The sequence below is a fragment of the Grammomys surdaster genome, unplaced genomic scaffold (genome assembly GCF_004785775.1).
Source record: "Grammomys surdaster isolate TR1022 unplaced genomic scaffold, NIH_TR_1.0 752, whole genome shotgun sequence".
Classification (NCBI taxonomy): Eukaryota; Metazoa; Chordata; class Mammalia; order Rodentia; family Muridae; genus Grammomys; species Grammomys surdaster.
The window spans coordinates 4,947,577-4,967,429 of record NW_021605171.1 but is presented as its reverse complement, the minus strand read 5'-3'; the positions used below and the strand labels follow the sequence as shown (position 1 = coordinate 4,967,429).

At 37.4% G+C, this 19,853-nt stretch overlaps 1 protein-coding gene and 1 pseudogene across 1 annotated transcript in view; one reads left to right on the top strand and one right to left on the bottom strand.

Annotated features, from left to right (window-relative positions):
• Positions 1 to 19,853, top strand: part of Ccser1 (coiled-coil serine rich protein 1) — a 457,615-nt gene that overhangs the window by 300,376 nt on the left and 137,386 nt on the right. Inside the window, exon 6 of the mRNA XM_028782449.1 lies at positions 9,023 to 9,097. Within this exon, the coding sequence (XP_028638282.1) occupies positions 9,023 to 9,097 (75 nt within the window). The remainder of the gene's footprint in view (positions 1 to 9,022; positions 9,098 to 19,853) is intronic.
• On the bottom strand, positions 13,851 to 15,646 carry LOC114633824 (annotated as a pseudogene).

Genomic DNA, 19,853 nt, shown 5'->3' with positions numbered 1-19,853 from the left:
GTTATACATGTGAGTATATTGTCAAGATCACATAAAAAATTTAAAACATTGCACTAAGGGAAATTTTACAGATACTAGTGTATGTTTCTCTTGTAATAAAATATCTAAGTCAATCTACTTAAAACGACAAAAGTTTACTTGGCTCACTGTCTGGGAGTTTTCAACTCCCAGTAGTTTATCATAATGGAAATATGCTATAGGTCAGAGCTCACTACTTAGAGGGTGGAGAGCAAAAGAAACAAGAAACAGAAGCAGGTCATAATACCCAATCCTAGGGTATAAATCTATGTGACTAGAAGAATTCTAATTAGGACACACCAATGCATGTATTCACTACCTCTCCAAAGCATCAGACATTGAGGATCATGGGTAACAGGTGGTACATATCTATATCATAATTTAGGGGATCTGTGTTCTAAAATCCACAATAACTGAGTAGTCTAATGTCTCTCTGACAAAATGCATAAGTAAAAGTTACTATTGGCCAGAATGTCTTCAAATTATTTCAAAGAACACTAGTCGACTTGCAGTTAGTAAACAGTTCACTAACATCACTAAATACTAGTGTCACATATTACATGAGACCCAGTATACAGAAAAGCAATTAAGATCACTTGCTTGAAGCAGAAGTAGAAAGGGGAGATGAAATTTGAATAAAATAATCTAAAGACAGGGAATTGTTTTTTTTATTACTAACCTTCTTTGTTGTTGGAAAGAGTGTGTTACCTGTTGGACTTAGAACTGGACATGCAGGTAAGACATCTGTTAAAATTAGGACAGGCTTCTTACAGTCGATTACACCTAGAGCCACCACTGGTGCTTAAGGGACCAGTAGAGTGTTACATGAATCAAAGGAGATCCAGTGGGTGGAGATATTTGGTTTTCTGAGAGTATACCTCCTTTTTTTTCCATGGAATTCCTGAGCTATTTTCAAAGTCTGAAATATAACCAAAGCATATGAAGCCTTATTTCTAACAAATTATTTTTATAACAACAATGTGAGTTAATATATGTTGTAACCTTTCAAAAATGTAAAAAGCAACATGAGTGTTTTTGAGTTTTGTGAATTTGTATCATGCTAAGCAATTGTGTTAATATCCTACTCTTTGAATAAAAGGGAAAGTTAATAAAGATTTGAAGTATTGATAATACTTATCTCCAGAGATTTTGTTGAAATTTTATTTAGAAGAATAAACATGCCCAGATAACACACCAATTGCAAGTCACTGGAAAGAATTGCACAAACAGTAAGGTAAAAACGAAAACACTTTTCTTTGACTTTTGCTATATTTAGTTTTTCACACATTCATATTTGTGAACAGTTCATCCATTGTTGTCATGAAAGATTGATTCTTTGCTTCAAACAGTTATGCCAAAAGCTTCTAAGAGTAACAGAACTAAAGTATCACCATACAAATTGAGTTTATAGTTAAGCTAGAACAAAGCTTCCACTAGAATGGCATTCTAGTGAAATTCTAGTGACACAGAGAAAAAGCTCTGAGCCTGTCTCTGAGAGCTAAGCACTTTTAACACTTAAGGCAAGGCTTGGAAGCCTTCATTCCTTAAAAACTGTCAGCTACAGGGCTTGATTCTCAGTTCACTGTCTTAGGGGAGCATAAAAACTGTATGTATGGTATGTGGTCTAGACATCTCCATTCTCACAGCTATTTCTAAGGGCACGACATTTTACAAGACAAGTATGAGAAATTCGACTTTCTACAAGCTGTTCTAGCAGCTCAGAGTCACATTTTTCATAACATTTTAAAATCAAATTCTGTAAAATTCTTCCTCATCTCTCATGTTAGAATTATGAAGTGAATTTGGATAGTAGAAGAATTTTTTTCTATCATAGAATAGAATCATAATGATTTATAACTCATACTAGTTCCTGTGCTTTCCTATAGTCATATGACTTTGAATTAATATTTTCTGGATTTTGCTTAATAAGTAGCTTAGCAGATTTGAATAAAATTATAAATTAAAGACAATCACTAACTGATATTTTCCAAACTTTTATATGTGTTGTTCAGCTTTTATGCAAAGTCCTTCTGAGTCATTTAACTTACTAAGTGCAGTGTACTTTACATAAAGTGATGCTAAAGTCTCAGTTTGTATTAATACTTCTTTCCCTTGGTTTCAGACAAAAAAAAAAAAACCAGAAGAACTATAATTTTAATCCATATTTACAATATACTCACTTTTTTGTAAATGAATTAAAATGCCTTTAAATAGAAAGTCTAAAATGTGATGCTTCTACCATTCATTCTTTAGAATACTCCTATCTACAAACTAAAGCCATTATTGTTCATCAAACATTAATTCATCATTTGCGTTATTTTTGTTATAAGCTTTTATGCATTTTTTATATCTATATTTGCAAATCAAATTGAGAAATGTAGGTGTCATGGTAATCTTGGGTTTCAATATGACCCGTCCAGTTGATGAAACTTCAACTGCAGAATTGCCTCAATCTGAATGGTCTATGGCTATGTCTGTAGGGCATTTGTTCAAAGGACAATTGTTGTAGGAGAGAGTGCACAATGTGGATAGTACTATCCCTACACAAATGTGTCTGGGCTGCATAAGAAATTGGAGTTGAATAGCCCAGAGGAAGAAAACCTCTAAGCAGTATACTTCCATGGGCATGACTTCTTGTCAGAGACTGCTGGTCAGTCAACACAAAAACCACCACTGAGAGAGTGAAGAAGATTATAGGAAACACAGAAAGTAGATGTTAGAGACAGATATGGGAGGGCTGCTGGTCAATACCATGCCAGCAGCAGGTGTATTTTCTGTGTGTTTTAAAGGCAAGCAAAAAGAGCATGACTAAGTCCAGGAAGTTAAACAATGACCACAAATGCTTATGTGGTGAGCTTGTGGTATATAGTATTTATGTTTGACTAAGCCTGTTTCCTTCAAGCTTGAACAGTCTCTCAAATACATTTGCATAAGTGGAGGAACTTGGCAGGATATAATGTATGTCTTAACTAAAACAAAAACAAATGTAGGCAGACTCATTCATGATTAAATCACAAACAAGAAGTCAGCAAAGTTTAACTTCAAATGTGCTCTCCCCAGGCTCTCCTTTATTTCTTGCCTGTAGTTTCTGCCTTAGCTTTTCTCATGATGGATAGTAACCTGTAAGCCAGATAAACCCTTCCATTCTAAAGGTTGCTTTTGGTCAGCCTCTTATCATAGCAAGAGAAAGTAGACTAAGACAATGGGTGTAACTTTTTTTGCATTTTATTTGCTTATCTCACTTAGGAAGAGTTTCTCTGAGAAAATGAACTCAGAATATGACACATTTTCTGTTACTGCCTATTTTCAGTAACTTGTTCTGCTTTTAGCAAAGTGAACTAACAGTGACTCCTAACTCATATGTCTTTTAAAAACAGTTAGTTCAAGGACATTTATTTAACTATATTTTGGAAGGATTATGATAACATTAAAACATTCCACTCATGCTCTAGTTTTGTATTATTGTTTGATTTTATTGTGTTAGAGAAATATAAAAGAGCCATTGGTAGGGGAGGAGAAAGAAATATCTTAGGAGAAATCTAGTAGACTACAGGTAACTTTATGCCTGGAAAAAGTATAATGGGGAGGAAGATTTAAATGAAGATTGGGTTGAGAAAATGTCAAAGACCAGCTTTAAGAGGGGTTCTGAGGAAGGGGTGTCTGGAAGCAATGAAACAAACGACCCAGAGTCAAATCATCAGTTATAAGCTGATGGCCTGTGTTCTGCTCTAGACAGCTTTTCAGATTGATCTTTCTGTCTGCCTATGTCTGTCTCTCTCTGTCTCTCTCTGTCTCTGTCTCTTTCTCTGTGTCTCTGTCTGTCTCTTTCGCTCTCTGTCTCTTTCTATCTCTGTCTCCCTCTCTGTCTCTATATCTCTCCCTCTCTCTCTCTCTTCCCCCATCTCTCTCTCTGGTGTGTGTGTGTGTGTGTGTGTGTGTGTGTGTGTGTGTGTCCCCTTGTGTTCCTGTATTCTGCTGCAGACAGCTTTTTCTCGCTAGTCTAAAAGCTCTCTGGATAGTTCATTTCTTACAGATCAAAAGCCAAGTCTTTTATTTACATATCAATTCAGTCATTATCCCAGATTACCATGATCGCATAATAGAATCAGAATCCTGTGAACCCAACCCCTTGATTCTTATAAAGAGACAGCAAGCATTAGCATGGGCAATAAGATAATTGGGAGGGACCTCACCCTGATATTACCATTCCTATCATATCTGGGCCTGGATCTAATCTCCTGTTTCAGGCTGACCTTGAGCTCAGGGATCTGTCTCCCTTTATATGCATAAAACGAACAAAAACCTAGTTGGAATCTTGGGCTTTAATCCTCCACTCCCTGAATCTCTTTATCTCCTTACTATCTTTCTGACAAGCTGGCTCATGATCCAGCTGCCTCTATTCTTTTAGAGCTGTGAAACTCCTTATGCAACTAATATTGCATCCTTATATTTTGCATAGTTAAGAAATTATATTTTTTTGAATTTATGTTTTCAGCGTTCTTTCCCACAGCCATAAGGACTGTCAGTGCTTATGACAGTGTTCTATCATTTTGCTGAGACATTAGACATACCCCTTCTCCCAGACTCTGACTGTCTCTGATTATCATGTAGTCATTAACCTCAGCAGAGAGGACATTCCTCAAAGCAGGAACATGGAAATTTTTACATCATTATACAAATAAGCCTTACACTTAAGACAACCATCACCACTCATTCAGGCCCATGCCTTGCTGGCTCTGTTCCTAGGGCTGGAACCATGTCATTCTGTCTTTTATTTGACCAAGCAGGAAACAGCATCCCTTTCTGTTTCAATTTCAGAGTGGAAATGTTGACCCTGAGTAGTTACTGAGCCCTTGACTTGATTGATGCAGACAACAAGGAGAAACAAAACCAATAAGAATAAACCAACTGCAATTACTCTATTAGCAAATTCATCCAGGGAGACTAAAGAATGTATTCATGCACAAAAAAAAAAAAAAACCTACAGACATTTCCTCAATAGAAGTAGATCCCACTATACAATTACTAACATGCATGATCTTATGATGTAAGAAATTCATATCCAAAGCCCACTTAGAATTGTTCCAAACCCCTTTTAAATGAGACTAGATTTTAGACTAGTCATGTTCAAAGGTATTATACTTCAAGGGACTCATGCAAATTCAACAGAATAGTTAATGGTATTACACTGAAAGCCTGATCTTAATATTTTGAATTTGATTTCCCATAAATAGAACTACTTCTTCTAAAGCATTAATCTCATCCTGAAGTTCCCTGTCAATATTCTCTTCGATCATCAGTGCTCTTTACACATATTTGGATGACTGATCTACATGATGTGCTATGTGAATTTATTTAACTAAGGATACATTGAAGAAGACAAAACTAGAAATCACATCTATTAAGGGTGTGATTCCCAATATCAAGGTTGCAACTAATCATTTAGATCTCTTGTGAGGCAAGGTAGCTGTATGTGAAGCCTCTATAAACAAGTCTGGCTGCAAAGGGCAATCACCCCAGAGAAAATGTGGCTACAACATGGGAAAGATACAGCCCAGAAGATTGAAAGGCTTTGGATGTAACTTTAGATGCTGCATGTGGAGTAGATTTAAGTTCCCACAGAAGCAGACAAAATCTGTAATATTTCCATAATGTTCTGCAGGCTTAAGCAGGTCTCTGTAGGTTATATTGGCATTTTTGTAAGGTAATTGCCTCAACAATATATTTGCTACATCTTAATTAGAAATTATTTGTGTGATTACACCCATTAGACAAGGCAAAAGTCAGTGTAAGTCTTGTCTCTGCTCTGGCAGATGTCTTCCAAAGTAAAAGAAGATAACTTCTTCTAGGCAGTAGAACCAAGGTTTGAGATAAACACCAAATTTACTTTTTAATGTTATTAATTGTGCCATAAGGTCCAAATATGTTTCTGTTCCAGTTAATACCTGATATATAATCCCCCTATTTTCTTCTCTTTTGAAGGATAATTCTTTTCTGACCTCCTCCTCCAAATTAAAAGCACCACTGGGATAGGGTGATTTGTCTTCCAATTCAGTTTTACTTTCTGAAACAGTAAGATTTGTCCATAAAGCCTTTGGGTGGGGGGCAGGTATGATGATGTCAGAAATGGTTTCAGAAGAAATAACTAGCACTAGAGATGTTTGTAAAAGCAAACTAGATACCTGTAATTTTATAAGCCTTATACATGTAGGATCCTGAAAGGACAGCATGGTTTTTGGTTGAGCACTGGCTAGAGATGGCCAGAGACCCAGCCGATTGGAGATCTCACAGGTTTCCCTGCAAGGGACGTCATGCATTTCGCTGTACTCCTAGACTCCAGGCTCCTGACATGAGGCCAAAGACTTCCATCAATCTGTGCCTTTCAGGCCGTAGGACAATGCCGCCCCTACTAGCCCCTTCACAGATAGAGTATCTTGACTACAGGCTGCAGAGCCTCAAAACATTTCCACATTTATGAGATACCTAAACTCCAGAGAGTGTAGCCAACTAAGCATTCCTTCCCAGACCCACCTCCTTGAAAAAGGTATTTAACCTCAGGCCCACCCTGAGAACACAGAATGCAGCTTTATCCACTTTCCACCATGACAATAAACATTTCAAGACCATGGACTGCCTCTAGTCTTTGGGGCCCACCGTGGGGAATTGTGGAGAAGGTCATCAACTACAGAGCTACTGCCTAGCCTCATGCTGAAGACCTCTCTTCATTCCATCCACAGAGACCCAGCCATGACCCAGACAAGCAAGTAGACTCAATCAAAAGTCTCATCTACCTTCAGGGCACTGCTGGAGCTTCTCCCTCTAGTCCCTTTCAGCTGCGGGTTGGTCCAGCCTGTATGCCCCATCTCGGTCCTTCTGAGGCCTCTCAGTGGTGCCTGGGAGCCCAAGGACTGAGACCAGCTGGTCTGTGGCTGCCTTCTGGCCCAGAAATCTTCAACTCAAGAGCTCTGGCCCACTCGGGGTCTCAGACTGTGTTCTCTCCACCCTGTCATGCAGCTTTTCACAGCCCAGCATCTGCCCAGCCCCAGCGTGGAGTGAACTCAGTCAACTTCCCATGCTTCTGCCCCCTGAGTCATGGCCCCAGCCCCTTCTAGCAGCAGACACAGGACCCACAACTCAGCCCAACGGAATCCACATCCATGAGTGCATCACAGCCACACACACACACACACACACACACACATATGTGTGTGTGTGTGTGTGTGTGTGTGGTGTGTGTATGTGTGTGTTTGTATATCTATGTAAACATTTTAAACTATTAATTGAACATAACCTACAATAGGACTAAGTCAAAGATTGCCAAGTAAAATAACTAGTGCCACCCCTAAGATCCCTCTCTTCCTACTGTTATTTAGAAATGTCCCAAGACATTCCATACAATGCAGGATACTGCCGTTGCTCTTGGTTTTCCAACAAAACTTAATTGTAATATTATATTGTTGAAAATACCTCACATTTCAGTTACAAGATCTTGAGAACTAAAACTGATATTGGAAAGGCAGCTTCCTCTTTGCTAGCTAGCTGTCATAGCATTGAAAGGTGCTATTCAAGGTACTGGGGAAAATAAGTCATCAACATTCTTACCTACAAGTAAACCCATCAAGCCATAGTAATGATCAGGATGACAAGATACGCTCATGTTTGTAATAGTGACACAATGTTATATAGGTAACCAATCACTTTCTCGTTAAGTTTAAGGTCTGCTATAGTGGAGGAAACTCAGGAGTAGCACTCCATGGGTATCCAGGAATGTATAGCCAGGAGCTCATAGACCAAATGGGTAAACCTACTTCTATGATTCTGCTAAACAGACATGACAGTTAACTAACCTCCAAATTCTTATCTCCATCTCTATCTCCATTGAGATTAGTATGGCTTTCAATCATAACATATTTTTCATTGAGCAGTGAATATAGGTAAAAGTAGAAACACAGCTGGCCAAAGTGCAGTGAGTAAGCATGAGTGTATCAGTGATGTGTTCAGCTGCAAATAGAATTTGTACTCTCCTTTTTTTCAAAGCTCAAGGATAATTGTGAGAGAGGCATTAAAAGATTATAGAAGTCAGAGGTTGAGGAAAGCCAGGGTGAAACAGTATCACCCAATGATGATAAAGCCACTGCATTCATGGACTCAAAGTAGCTGTGGTTCCCTGCACAAGGTCAAGATTGTGAACAATCTAGCAAAGAACTCATAAGGTCCCACTCATAGCTGAGGAGCTAATAATATTTGATTGCTACCTGGAGATTTGGAGTCCATTTGTTATGACTTCGGCCCCTGGTAGGTTACACACACTTCAGTGGATGTCCCAACACCCTTGAATATATTGCAAGCACAGATATGGTTCCATGGATTATAAAAGGAAAAAAAAAAGGAAAAAGACATAATGCTGGTAGGGAGAGTCGGGGTGAACTTGGGATGTTAGTGGGAAATGTGAGTGGCAAACTTGATCAAAGTACAGTGAGTACATGCATGAAACTCTCAAGTATTTAATAAAATATTATATTTAATAAAGAATGCCAAATAAAAGTCTGTAAATGTCAGAGTCTAGGAATAGGAGGTCTAAAAATTCTACTTCTGTAATTTCAGTTGTATTAATTGTATGTGTTTTCTATAATGTGCTTAAACTAAATACAATAGTTAAAATCTCTACAAAGGGAAAAATGTGATTCATGGTTAAATATCAGACAGAAAGCCATTGTCATGACATTATAATGATTCATTATAATTTTATCTTCAGAGAAGAGGTAAATCTATTAAATTAAGTGAAAATGTTACATATTGCTTAACAGAAAAGGTAGCCATGATATTAATTAAAATATACATGAATATTGTTTAATTTCTATACAATTTTCCACATAATCCAAATTAAATTTTTCTTTATACATATTTACTTGTTTATCTTAACAAGACATTTAGGTTTGGGATTAGGAATGTTGGAAATGGTTTCAAACATGGAGTTTTTAACACAAGGGTTTTTTCTTTGCAGAGTGATGTGAGCCCTTCCAGCAGTACCACCTCACTTCCCATCAGCCCTCTGACTGAAGAGCCACTGCCTTTCAAGGTAAAAGATAATCACACTCCCCCCAAAATATTTTTCAGTATTTTAACCTTAGCAAATATTTTATATTTTATAGTTACCCACAGATGTGAGGTGAGCTGGTTTATTCTTCTTACCCGGTTGGTTGCCTTTCGTATTATTTTGTTACCCATGAAGTAGGGTAATATTTCAGCTCCTTTAGTGCTGAAATTATGCCTGTACATTTCAGTGATCTCACTCTTCTTAAGATACATTATTTGAAGTGTTGTTTTGTTTCTTTGTTTTATTACTACCTAAAGGCTGAAAGTTGGAATTTTCATGGAGCAATTGCCCGCATCATGTATGACATGGGACGGTATTGTAGCCTTTTGGTCTATATGGAGAGATTTTACATCACATGTTGGTTTACATGGAAGAATCTGCAGTATTTATTCTACTTATATTTCCTTTAGCAACACTACTTAATGGTGCAATTATTACAACTTAAAATCACAAATTCTCTCTCCTAAACTCATTCTCCAAACTGAAGGCCTACACTACAAATAGATAAATTTATTTGTTGCCTGCTAGGGTTAGGGTTTTTAAATGTAACATGAAAATTAACTGTATGAAAAATGTAATCATTGAGGTTGTTATTCATAAAGTTGTACAGTAGTCTGGATAAAAAATTAGAATATTGGGATATTCTTAAAGTGAACTTAAGTTTAAAGTTTATATTGTTTGCCTTGGACTCAGAGTGACATATACCATAGTGTCCATTCGGATGTTCAAGATAGTTATACCTAAAATTATTATTTAGAGTTCTGTAGTTTTTATACAAGGATCTATGTTATTACAACTAATACTAAATATAGGCTATACAGTGATAGATAGGGCTTTTCTTCATCACCATATTGTATTATTGAGTTAAGAACGCTGTCCATTAAGGATCATTTGGTCCTTTGAACAACTGAATTGTTCCATGATTAGTGACAGGCTAAGTAAAATTATGAAAATCTCATTTGTGTTTCAAAGTATTGATAACTACTGCATGGCATTCATAGGAGTATAAATGATTTGACAAAATGAGGCCATATCTTGGGCTTCAAAATTTAGTTTTATTTGGATTTTTTCCATAGTAAGTAGGACAGAGGTCATAGAAAAATCCACCTTTACAAAGATCTTAATTGAATTTTTAGAAAATCACCAGATACCATTTTTTTCTTAATATATGGATAAATTATAATGCTAAAAATGAATGTGTTTTTACCAAAGGTTAAAATGAGTCATTTATATTCTAGAATCTGCTGATATAAAACTAATATAAGTACAATTATTTTGTTGGACTATTTGACTGGTTGTGAGAGATCAATACTGTTTTTGAGCTAATGTGTGTAAATGGTTCTTGAAAGCAATTAAGACTTTCAAGAGTATGAAATATGCAGCATTGGCTTTGAGTGTCCAATGTACTTAGAGTTCGTAGTATTTTACTTATCATTCAAAAGTATGATTTAGTCTTCAAAAACTTTTCACTTATAAAATCATCTCATTACTACTTAAAATTTCTAAAATTTAATCTTTTCAATATATAGTAAAACTCCACCATTAGCTCATTTTATACAATTAGCATATTTTATACAATTTAAACTGTTTAAATGTCATTTATACAATTGATATTGTATAGATGATAAATATATCAATTATATAGTCAGACAATAAAAAATCTTGGACATCTCTTTGATAATATTTATAATTTCAAAATTTCTTATTAAGATTCAGAGGGCTTTTAGATACTCTAATAATAATTAAAACAAGAAAACCCTGATATTCATAGTTCCTATGTATCTATGACTTCATTCAAAATCATATTAGACTGAAGAGAGAATATAGTCATTAAAGTGCTTGCCCTGGATTCAGATTATTTTTTAAAAATAATCCATATATTTGCAGCAAATGTGCAGCTTGTTTTTCATGTAGGTTCTCTAACAAGTGGTGCGAGAGTCGGGGGTTCAGTCTTACTTACCCACCGTTTGATCCCCTTCCGCCTAACTGGACTGCCTGTTGGGCCTCAGTGGGAGAGGATGTGCCTAGTCCTGCTAGGTCTAGATGCCCCTGTGTGCAGTGGTACCCAATGGCACCCCCTTCTCCTCAGAGAAGAGAAGGGGCAGTGATAGTAGGGATTTGTAAGGGTAGGACTAGGAGGACAAGAGGAGAGGGCTGTGATAGAGATGTAAAGTGAATAAAATTATAAAATAAATAATAATCTAGAGATGTCTGGAGTGCTGCAATAGATTTATATTGCAGTGCTGAGCAGGGTTGGGACAGGCATATTCCTGCGGGTTAGTAATCAGCCTTGCCTACTTATACAGTCCTAGAGTAATGAGAGACCCTGCCTCAACCAAAATAGGTAAGTATTGTCCTAGACATGGTATCCAACAATTGTCTTCTAGGTTTCAGATGCAAATGCATACATGTGCAGCCACACATACACTGCGCCAACACACACACACATACACACACAAACACACTCAAAATGAACCAGCATGCACTAGCATAAACATGAGATATATACACATGTATACCAGACTGTATATGAGTGTATGCACCAGGGCACACATAAATATATTTAATTAATATGGTAATATTTATTTAATAGAAGTATTTATTTAATTGATTTTTTGCTACATAATTACTTATCAGCATAAAACATAGAAAACAAAAATACAAGCAAACAATGCCTTACTTCAGTTAGCAATATAGCTTCCAGAACTGGAAAAAGTTTATGGATTACATTCTCTGTTTTTGGTCTCAATGGCAAATATTTGAGGGAAGCAGTTATCGAAAAGGAAAGATGTACATGGACTTGTGACGTCACATTCTTTAGTCTGTTGTAGCTAGCTTCATGTCTTTTTTTCTTATGGCGAGACACAACATCATGAAGTCAACTTGTTGTAACTCATTTCTTTGCTGCCCTGAGGCAAAGAAGAGTCCTGGTAAGAGGATAGGAGCAAGATATACCCTTTAAAGGTACCCCATCAGAGGCTGGAGAGATGGCTCAGAAGCTAAGAGCACTGGCTGCTCTTTCAGAGGTCTTGAGTTCAGTTTCCAACAACCATATGGTGGCTCAAGACCATCTGTAATGAGATTTGATGCCTTTTTCTGGCTTGCAAGTGTACAGGCAGGCAGAGCACTCATATACCTTAAATAAATAAATCTTAAAAAAAAATAAGGTATACCCTCAGCAGTCAACTTCATCTAACTAGTTCCTATGTTAGTCCTACAGATCCACCCTTCTGTAGTCTGCAGTTTTACAGTTGGTTAGGCCAGAGCCCTCATGTGCACACCCAAAGGCTTTACTAACAGCCTTAGATGTCTGTTAATCCAATCACAGTAACATTCAGCTTCCTAAACTCTAATGGTCTCAGAACCTAAACCCATCATCACATATGTAACATCCAGTAAATCAAGTCACTGGGGTTCTGAGGCACAGTGTACTGTGGCCAATGGAGGAGTTTGTTTTTCTCTTTTCTACTAGGAAGTAGTTAAATAAGCAGGAGAAGTCACCATCTTCTGGTGTCCATGCCAACTTAGTATTAATCTGGGATTGTTGGGCTTAAAACAAGTTAACTTTCGTCAGCTAACATATGCTTTGAGAGTAATATTTCCTTTAAAAAATCTTCAGAATGACATTCTAACTAAATTGGTTTTAACACATAGTATGCAAAATAAAGACAAATTGAAAATTATTTTAATGTCCAATAATTACAGCCCTATTGATATCTGTGTCTTTATTTCTCAATTATTATTTATTTTGAGAATTTTTCTTCCTTTTTTGAAAGGTAACTATATTTCATATATATATATATATATATATATATATATATATATATATATATATATATGTAAACAGCATACTGATACAGACCAAGTTTTAAAGAATCATTTAATATGTTGGTAGAACTGGCACAAACCGAGAAAGAATAAATAATAGTGCTTTCAGGAAGAGTAGTGATGAATTGGGTAGGCAAAGAAAGCCTCACTGTGGACTCAATTACACAGATAACTTGTGGATGTGCAAAGTTGCTGAGTCCGTGACAGAAATGGTCCAACCCACCCAGATAGCCTATTTGGTTGTCATCTACAGGGAATAGACTCAGCCTAGTGAGTACATGGATGGGAGACTGGAGAAAAACTGAGCAGGTCAGACAAGCATGTTTTTTCACACACATCTCAGAGATTGCACTACAGAAACAATTGCTACTGAGATGGCAGCAGGTCAGGCCTCACTGGGCTCATGTGGCCAGGCACAGGCCTCTGGGTAAGATCCAAGCTTCTAGAGCTACAGCATTAATCTAATATCCAGGAATGAATATATATATATTTTTAGATGTTAATTCCAAGTCAATAAGCCAGAATTACTTTATGTCTCATACCCCTGTACTCCAGAACTGGGCATAATCATTTTTTTCATTTTCCAGTATCATATTGAAATAAGACAAACCCTTGATCATTCTTTAAGTAGAATTATGGGGTAGAGAAAAATGATAAGCTACAAGATGTTAAAACTTAACTATCATAACTAGCCTTTAAGGGGTTTCTTGACCCAAACAAGTCTCTGTGGACTCACTGCGTCCGAGAAGGTTTTCCATCTGTCATATTCATGTCTAAGTTAGGTGCAGTTAACAGAGTCTGCCCAAGGTTGTTTCAAACATTTGAACTGATGAAAACATATTAAGTCACCCCCTGTATACATCAGTCTAAGCACAGAAGCCACAGGTGGCTAACAGGACAAGAATTCTCAGGACTGGATGTTGGTTAAATTGAGAATTCGAGAAGTAGCATCAGATCTGGAAGCCTTTGAAAGTTCTTGCGAAAACTCAGAATAGGTGCTGGCAACAGACTTAATGCTGCAGTTGTGCTGGCGTGGGGTCGAGCCAGAGTACCCACGGCTCAGGATGCTGCCATTGAGGTCCAAGTTCTCCTTGTTGGCCCTAACCCGGGCAGTTCGAGGTGTTTTCTTTCCAGAACACAGAGGAGTGACTACTGACTTGCTGTAAGAAGGGGGTAGTCGAGACAGTACACTGATCCACCAAAGACAGGCCGAATGTTACTATTTGGTGTAACACTAGACATGGTGGTAGTGTTTGCCAGACTTGTTGGGAGTCTGTCCTGGTCTTTTGCTAGGTGTCCAGAGAGCACTGACGTACAGCGTCTCCGTCTCTGTCTGTCTCTTGTTCTTTAGTTGCCTCTCCTGTTTGGCTCACTCTTTCCCCAACCAATGTAATTCCCAGGTTTCTGTAACATACTCCATGAATTTCTGCCCGTTCACCACAAATGCTGTTGAGTGCTCTTCTTCCCATTGTTCAATCCGTGCTTTCAACTCCTCTTGCAGCTTAGGGAATGTTTTCTGGAGCTTTGTTCGTTCCTTTTCTTCTCTTAAAAGATTTGCCCCTCGGTTTGTAAACCGACTTGGATCTGAAGCTTTTCTCAAACTTTAGGAAAAGTTTCCAGCTCTCTTCCCACTTCTGGACCCCTTCAAACAGTTCCTTGTGAACGTCATAGTAGGTTCTTAACCATATAATCTCAACGTCATGAAGATGGAGCAGGTTTTCTGTGAGGTCCTCAGAATAATAAGGGGCAAAAGCCTGCCTCTGTTCCTGGCTATAAAAACACGGGTCCCAGAACTGAGCCAACTCTGCTCGAATTGTCTCAATCACTTGCTTTATGGTTTGCATTTTCAGTTCTTCTAACCGATCCAATTTTAATTTCAGCACATTCCTGATTTTGGTTTTTGACCCAGTCATAATGGCAGCCACAGGTTCTCGCTCTTCTTCAGGGGATTATAACCTATCCCAGAGCTCTCGGACTTGAGCACGGAGACCCTCACAGGCTGCTTCATTTTGTGACGTTTTCATGTCCAGCTGCTTTAGCAACTTCTGTAATGTTACAATGTTCTCCACTGATAAACAAAAGGCGCTTTCATCTTCACACACTACATCTCTCTCAAAGCTTGTATCTGGAGTTTACTCTAATTCTTCCATACACAATATGATTTATCTCTTAATGTTGACAAATTGTTCATGCCTTGATTCCTTTGTTTACCTCAATGTTGACACACGCTGTCGGAATAGGTTCAGCTCTTCTAAGGTGGGGACAGAGGTGCTGTCCACATCACAGGGAGGCATACAAAGAATTTCACGGAATTCTTGCTCTTGCTCTTACAGTAGCTTAAGTTCCTGCTTTCTCTCCTTTTTCTGTTTTCTCATCAATTCTCCTTGAGTGTGCAAATCTTTTTCTAGTTGCAAGACAGTTGTTTCTTTTTCTTCCTGAAATGGCTTCACTTGTAACTCACTGCACAGGGTACTCAGCTCCTTCTGACAGATGGATATGCTTCTGAGAAGCCTTTCCCGCAGGCCCTCTTCTTCAGCAACCATTCTATCCAGAAGATCCTTTATATGCTTGTTTACAGCCTCGGTTCTTTGTAGTCTCTGCTCCTCTGGAATCCCAATTAATTCCCATATTTCCCGAAGGTGAGCTAGAGCTTTCTGAAGGCACACAACAGACTCCTCAGCTAAGCACCTCACTTCTCCTCATGGTGGACGCTCCAAGCCATCCAGAATCGAGACCTTCCACTTCCCATGTGCAGGATGGCGAACGATAACCAGCCGTGGCAGCTTTCACCTTCACTAGGTCTCTGAGAATTTCTTAGAAGAGTTCTATATTTATATCGTTTCTAGCCTTCCCTCTGCTACTCCTGAGTCTGTATATTAAAATACATGTTTCCTGAGAAATTAACTCTTCTTAGAAATGATCCACAGTAAGATATAGTAAATTAATGTTACAAAAACTAGATAATATTCTGAAGATAGCTATAATATATGAAAATTCATCCAGCCTTGCCTTAAACAACTGGAAAGTCTTGGGATTCTGCCTTTCTTTTCAAAAAAGAGTGACAGAAAAAACAATGATGTATGTCTATATCAGGTCTCTCTCTCTCTCTCTCTCTCTCTCTCTCTCTCTCTCTCTCTCCCTCTCTCCCTCTCTCTCTCTCTCTCTCACACACACACACACACACACACAAACACATCAAAGCACACACACAGACAGTCTCTTCAGGAGAAGAAAGGGGATCAGGAAATGAAAACTCTGCAACACTTTTATATGCTTGGGGATTGGATGAGTTCCCTTTTTCCTCAGAATTGACTGGTTTTGTGTTATTTCAAGGGGATTGGATGATCCAGATAAAGAAAACTGATTGGCTTCCACCAGAGAAGCCAATGGATTTGTGGGACAGTTGATTGTTCCTTTTAGCCTTGATGAGGGATAAACAGAGAGTCAGATATCTTGTTTAATTAGAACACTCGTTAACCTATGTAGAGCCTCCTTTCCTATCGGTGTGCCAGTTGAGGAGCTATGCGACTTCTAGACCCACGGATCATGATCTTTACAAATTTGTTTGTACCTAAGTGAATCATGGTGTTTGTAGTTTGGTCTCTTTGCTGTCAAAAGTCATTTTGATTTTCTGTATCAAATTTATGTCATAATATGATAGTTTCTTACTCTTGCAATGAAATAAGTTCAATATTTCATACTTTGTTTCTAAAGTGCACAAAGGCACTGAAGAATCATCTACATTCACTAATCCCCCGTCAAAGATAGCTTATTACTTTTTCTGAAAAATATATGCTTACTTTGTTATATTCAAGCTCTTGGAGTATCTTTGAGGTAGGTTATACATCATGGAAAGATTTTTTTTCTTCTAAAATACAGATACACAAACCACCTACTCCTCTTGAGAATGTGGTTCTCACTTGGGTCAAAAGATCCTTTCACTAGGGTAATATATCAGATGTTGTGCCTATGAGATATTTATGTTATGATTCATAACAGTAATAAAATTATAGTTATGAAGTAGTGAGAAAATAATTTTATGGATGAGGGTCACCACAACACGAGTAACTGTATTAAAGCATTGTAGCATCAGGGAGATTGAGAATCACGGCCCTAAACCTTGCCTACTTTCAAGGGAAGGTTAGTATCTCTGCTCCTACAAAGTCTTGATAATGTAGACAAAAGGGAAAGAATTTGGTTACCCTTTCCCAAACTTTAATGTATATGAATACTACCTGGAGTGAGGGTTAAAAGACACAAGTTCACTTTGCTGCATCTGAGAAAGAGACTGCAATCCTGCTTTGTGGATTGCCTCAGGAGCAGATGGATCAACAGGCAGCTGAATGATAGTTTCCACTAATTTTAGAATTTAATATCTTGAAATGCAATTGTAAATGTGCTTACAAATTCAGATAAGCCTAGATCTTATGATATAAGCCTTTAATTCAAAAAAGTAAATTCTGATGAACAATTTGAGCAATGCCGCAAGTAAGCGTCTTTAAATTGAATATGCAGATGCTCATTTCTCTGCCAGCCTTTCAGCATTTAGATGTCTGTGCCATTAATTTTAAATCCTCATGATTATGGACTGTGAAAAGCATCATAAGAGTACTGATACGGAAATTGAAGTTTATTCATTGTATGTTATTTTCAATATGGAATATTCTTAAGATGTAGAAAATTAAAATAGTTTCACTAAATAAAGTGAACCAGATACCTCCTGCCCTTTATGATAGTCTAATATATTATACAATAAAGCATTGTAAAAATCAGGAGTGTATTGTTTTATTTGGGGTGGGGGGTTGAAACTTTGTTTCTCTGTGTAGCTTTGGCTGCCCTAGGATACAATTTATAGACAAAGCTGGCTTTGAATTCAGACATCCACCTGCCTCTGCCATCCAAGTGCTGGGATTAAAAGCATGCATCACCACTGCCAGATAGGAGTGTACATTTTTAAGGAAAGCCCAGTGTACAGCTTCTAAAATAATTATCTTTTTTACCATTGTAGACAACTTCTGAGATTAAGCCTAGTTTTGCCATTTTCTTCCCATTGTTACCGTGAGGCAGTTATTTTGCTTCTTACTGTGTGCATCTACAAAGCAAAAACAAGGTCAATTACTTCACAAGACAATCAAACACAAAGAAGTGGGAATATAGAAGGCACCCACAAAGGCTCACAGGAAAACAGTAACTGAGTGCTATAGCTTCATTGTCATGGAGGCAGAAGCTCCAATAAGGACAAGAGTTCCCCATATAGAGATAGGAAGTATTTTTTTAATCTTTTTTTTTCTTTATTTTCAAATGGGAAAAGAATATGGCACTTTGAAGATTAGTGTTGGATATTCACAAGTCATGTTACTTATTTTATACTATCACCAGAGAAGTTTTATGAAATTCCTAATTAACAGGAATGTCATGCTTGTGACGGAGAAAAAAACAAATATGTACTTTGTGGAGACAAATTGATAAATATAATAAAACCATAAACAGAGAAAATACAAGATGGTTTCTGTGCCAGAGGCATATATGATTTCTTTCATCAAAAGTATAACATAATATTTTTGTGAATTCTCTAAACACATAGCAAGGAAACCAGTTATAATCCTAAATTCATGGGTTCCACTGCAGGGATCCACCCAACTCAATCAGAATTACAGAGAAAAAACCCTTAATTTAAATTTTAAAAAAGCTGATAATTTATCCTTTCAAATGTCCTGACATCAACCTAGCTTCAAGTTTTTTTTGTCTAGAAGTAACATAGTGGAAAGGAATGCACTTTGAGACCTTAGGAAAAAGGAGTCGATTGTGGTAAGCCATTACAGAATCATCTTTTCTTTGTCCTTGATGTGTGGAGAGTGAGAGAGATTTTATTACAGTTGTTTTTCACTTTTGGAGATTAGTGGTCCCTCTTAATACTTGAAATCACTTTTTGTTCTCTTAGTAAGAACTACACTATGGTGTAACTCTGCATCATTGCTTCTTTTATCTATTAACTCATTAATTTTTAATGAATCCATGTATTGATCAATTGCTTATAGTGTTCTAAGACAGTGTAAATAATAGGCAAAATCCATAATGTCATGATGTCTAAATTCTCATGAGAACAAAACAAATCAGCAAGTATTATATAATGTGTCATCTAGGAGTGATTGGTGTTATGAGAAGAATAAAGCAGAATTTCAGAGAAAGAAAGTGATGCTGTGTCATCTCATTTCAAAATAAGGCTGAAGGAGCAAGTCTCTGCATCTGTATCTGGTCCTTGTGATTTTTTTTGAGATCTTATCCTTGTGTTTTTGTTGTTGTTGTTGTTGCTGTTGTTGTCTATTTTGGTATTATTGTTCTATTGAGATGTGTTATGCCTGTGTTTTACCATATTATGTCATAGAATATTTATTATTATAATCCCCTGGAAGCATGTTTCCAAATGAGAGACAAAAAGTGGTAGATCCATATGGGAGAGGAAGAGGAATGAACCTGGGAGACGTAGAGTGAGAGGAAACCATAATTGGGATATATCAGGTGAAAAAAATGCTATTTTCAATAAAACAGGGAGTGAGGAGAGGCCAAATGCAGCTTACTCCAGGTAGGCCTATTTTAGTGGAGTCATAATGAACACAGGAGAATAAGATGTTTGTGAGGGAAGAGTCTTAAGTACAGAAAGGACAGAAGCTGTGAGGCATGGAGATGACTGGCTTGTTATGCATTGTCCTTGTGACTAATGTCGAATGGCTAAGGACTCAGGTAATGCAGGGTTATGACAGGGGTGAGGTAGACTGGCTTGTTATGCATTGTCCTTGTGACTAATGTCGAATGACTAAGGACTCAGGTAATGTAGGGTTATGACAGGGGTGAGGTAGAGAGAGAGAGAGAGAGAGAGAGAGAGAGAGAGAGAGAGAGAGAGAGAGAGAGA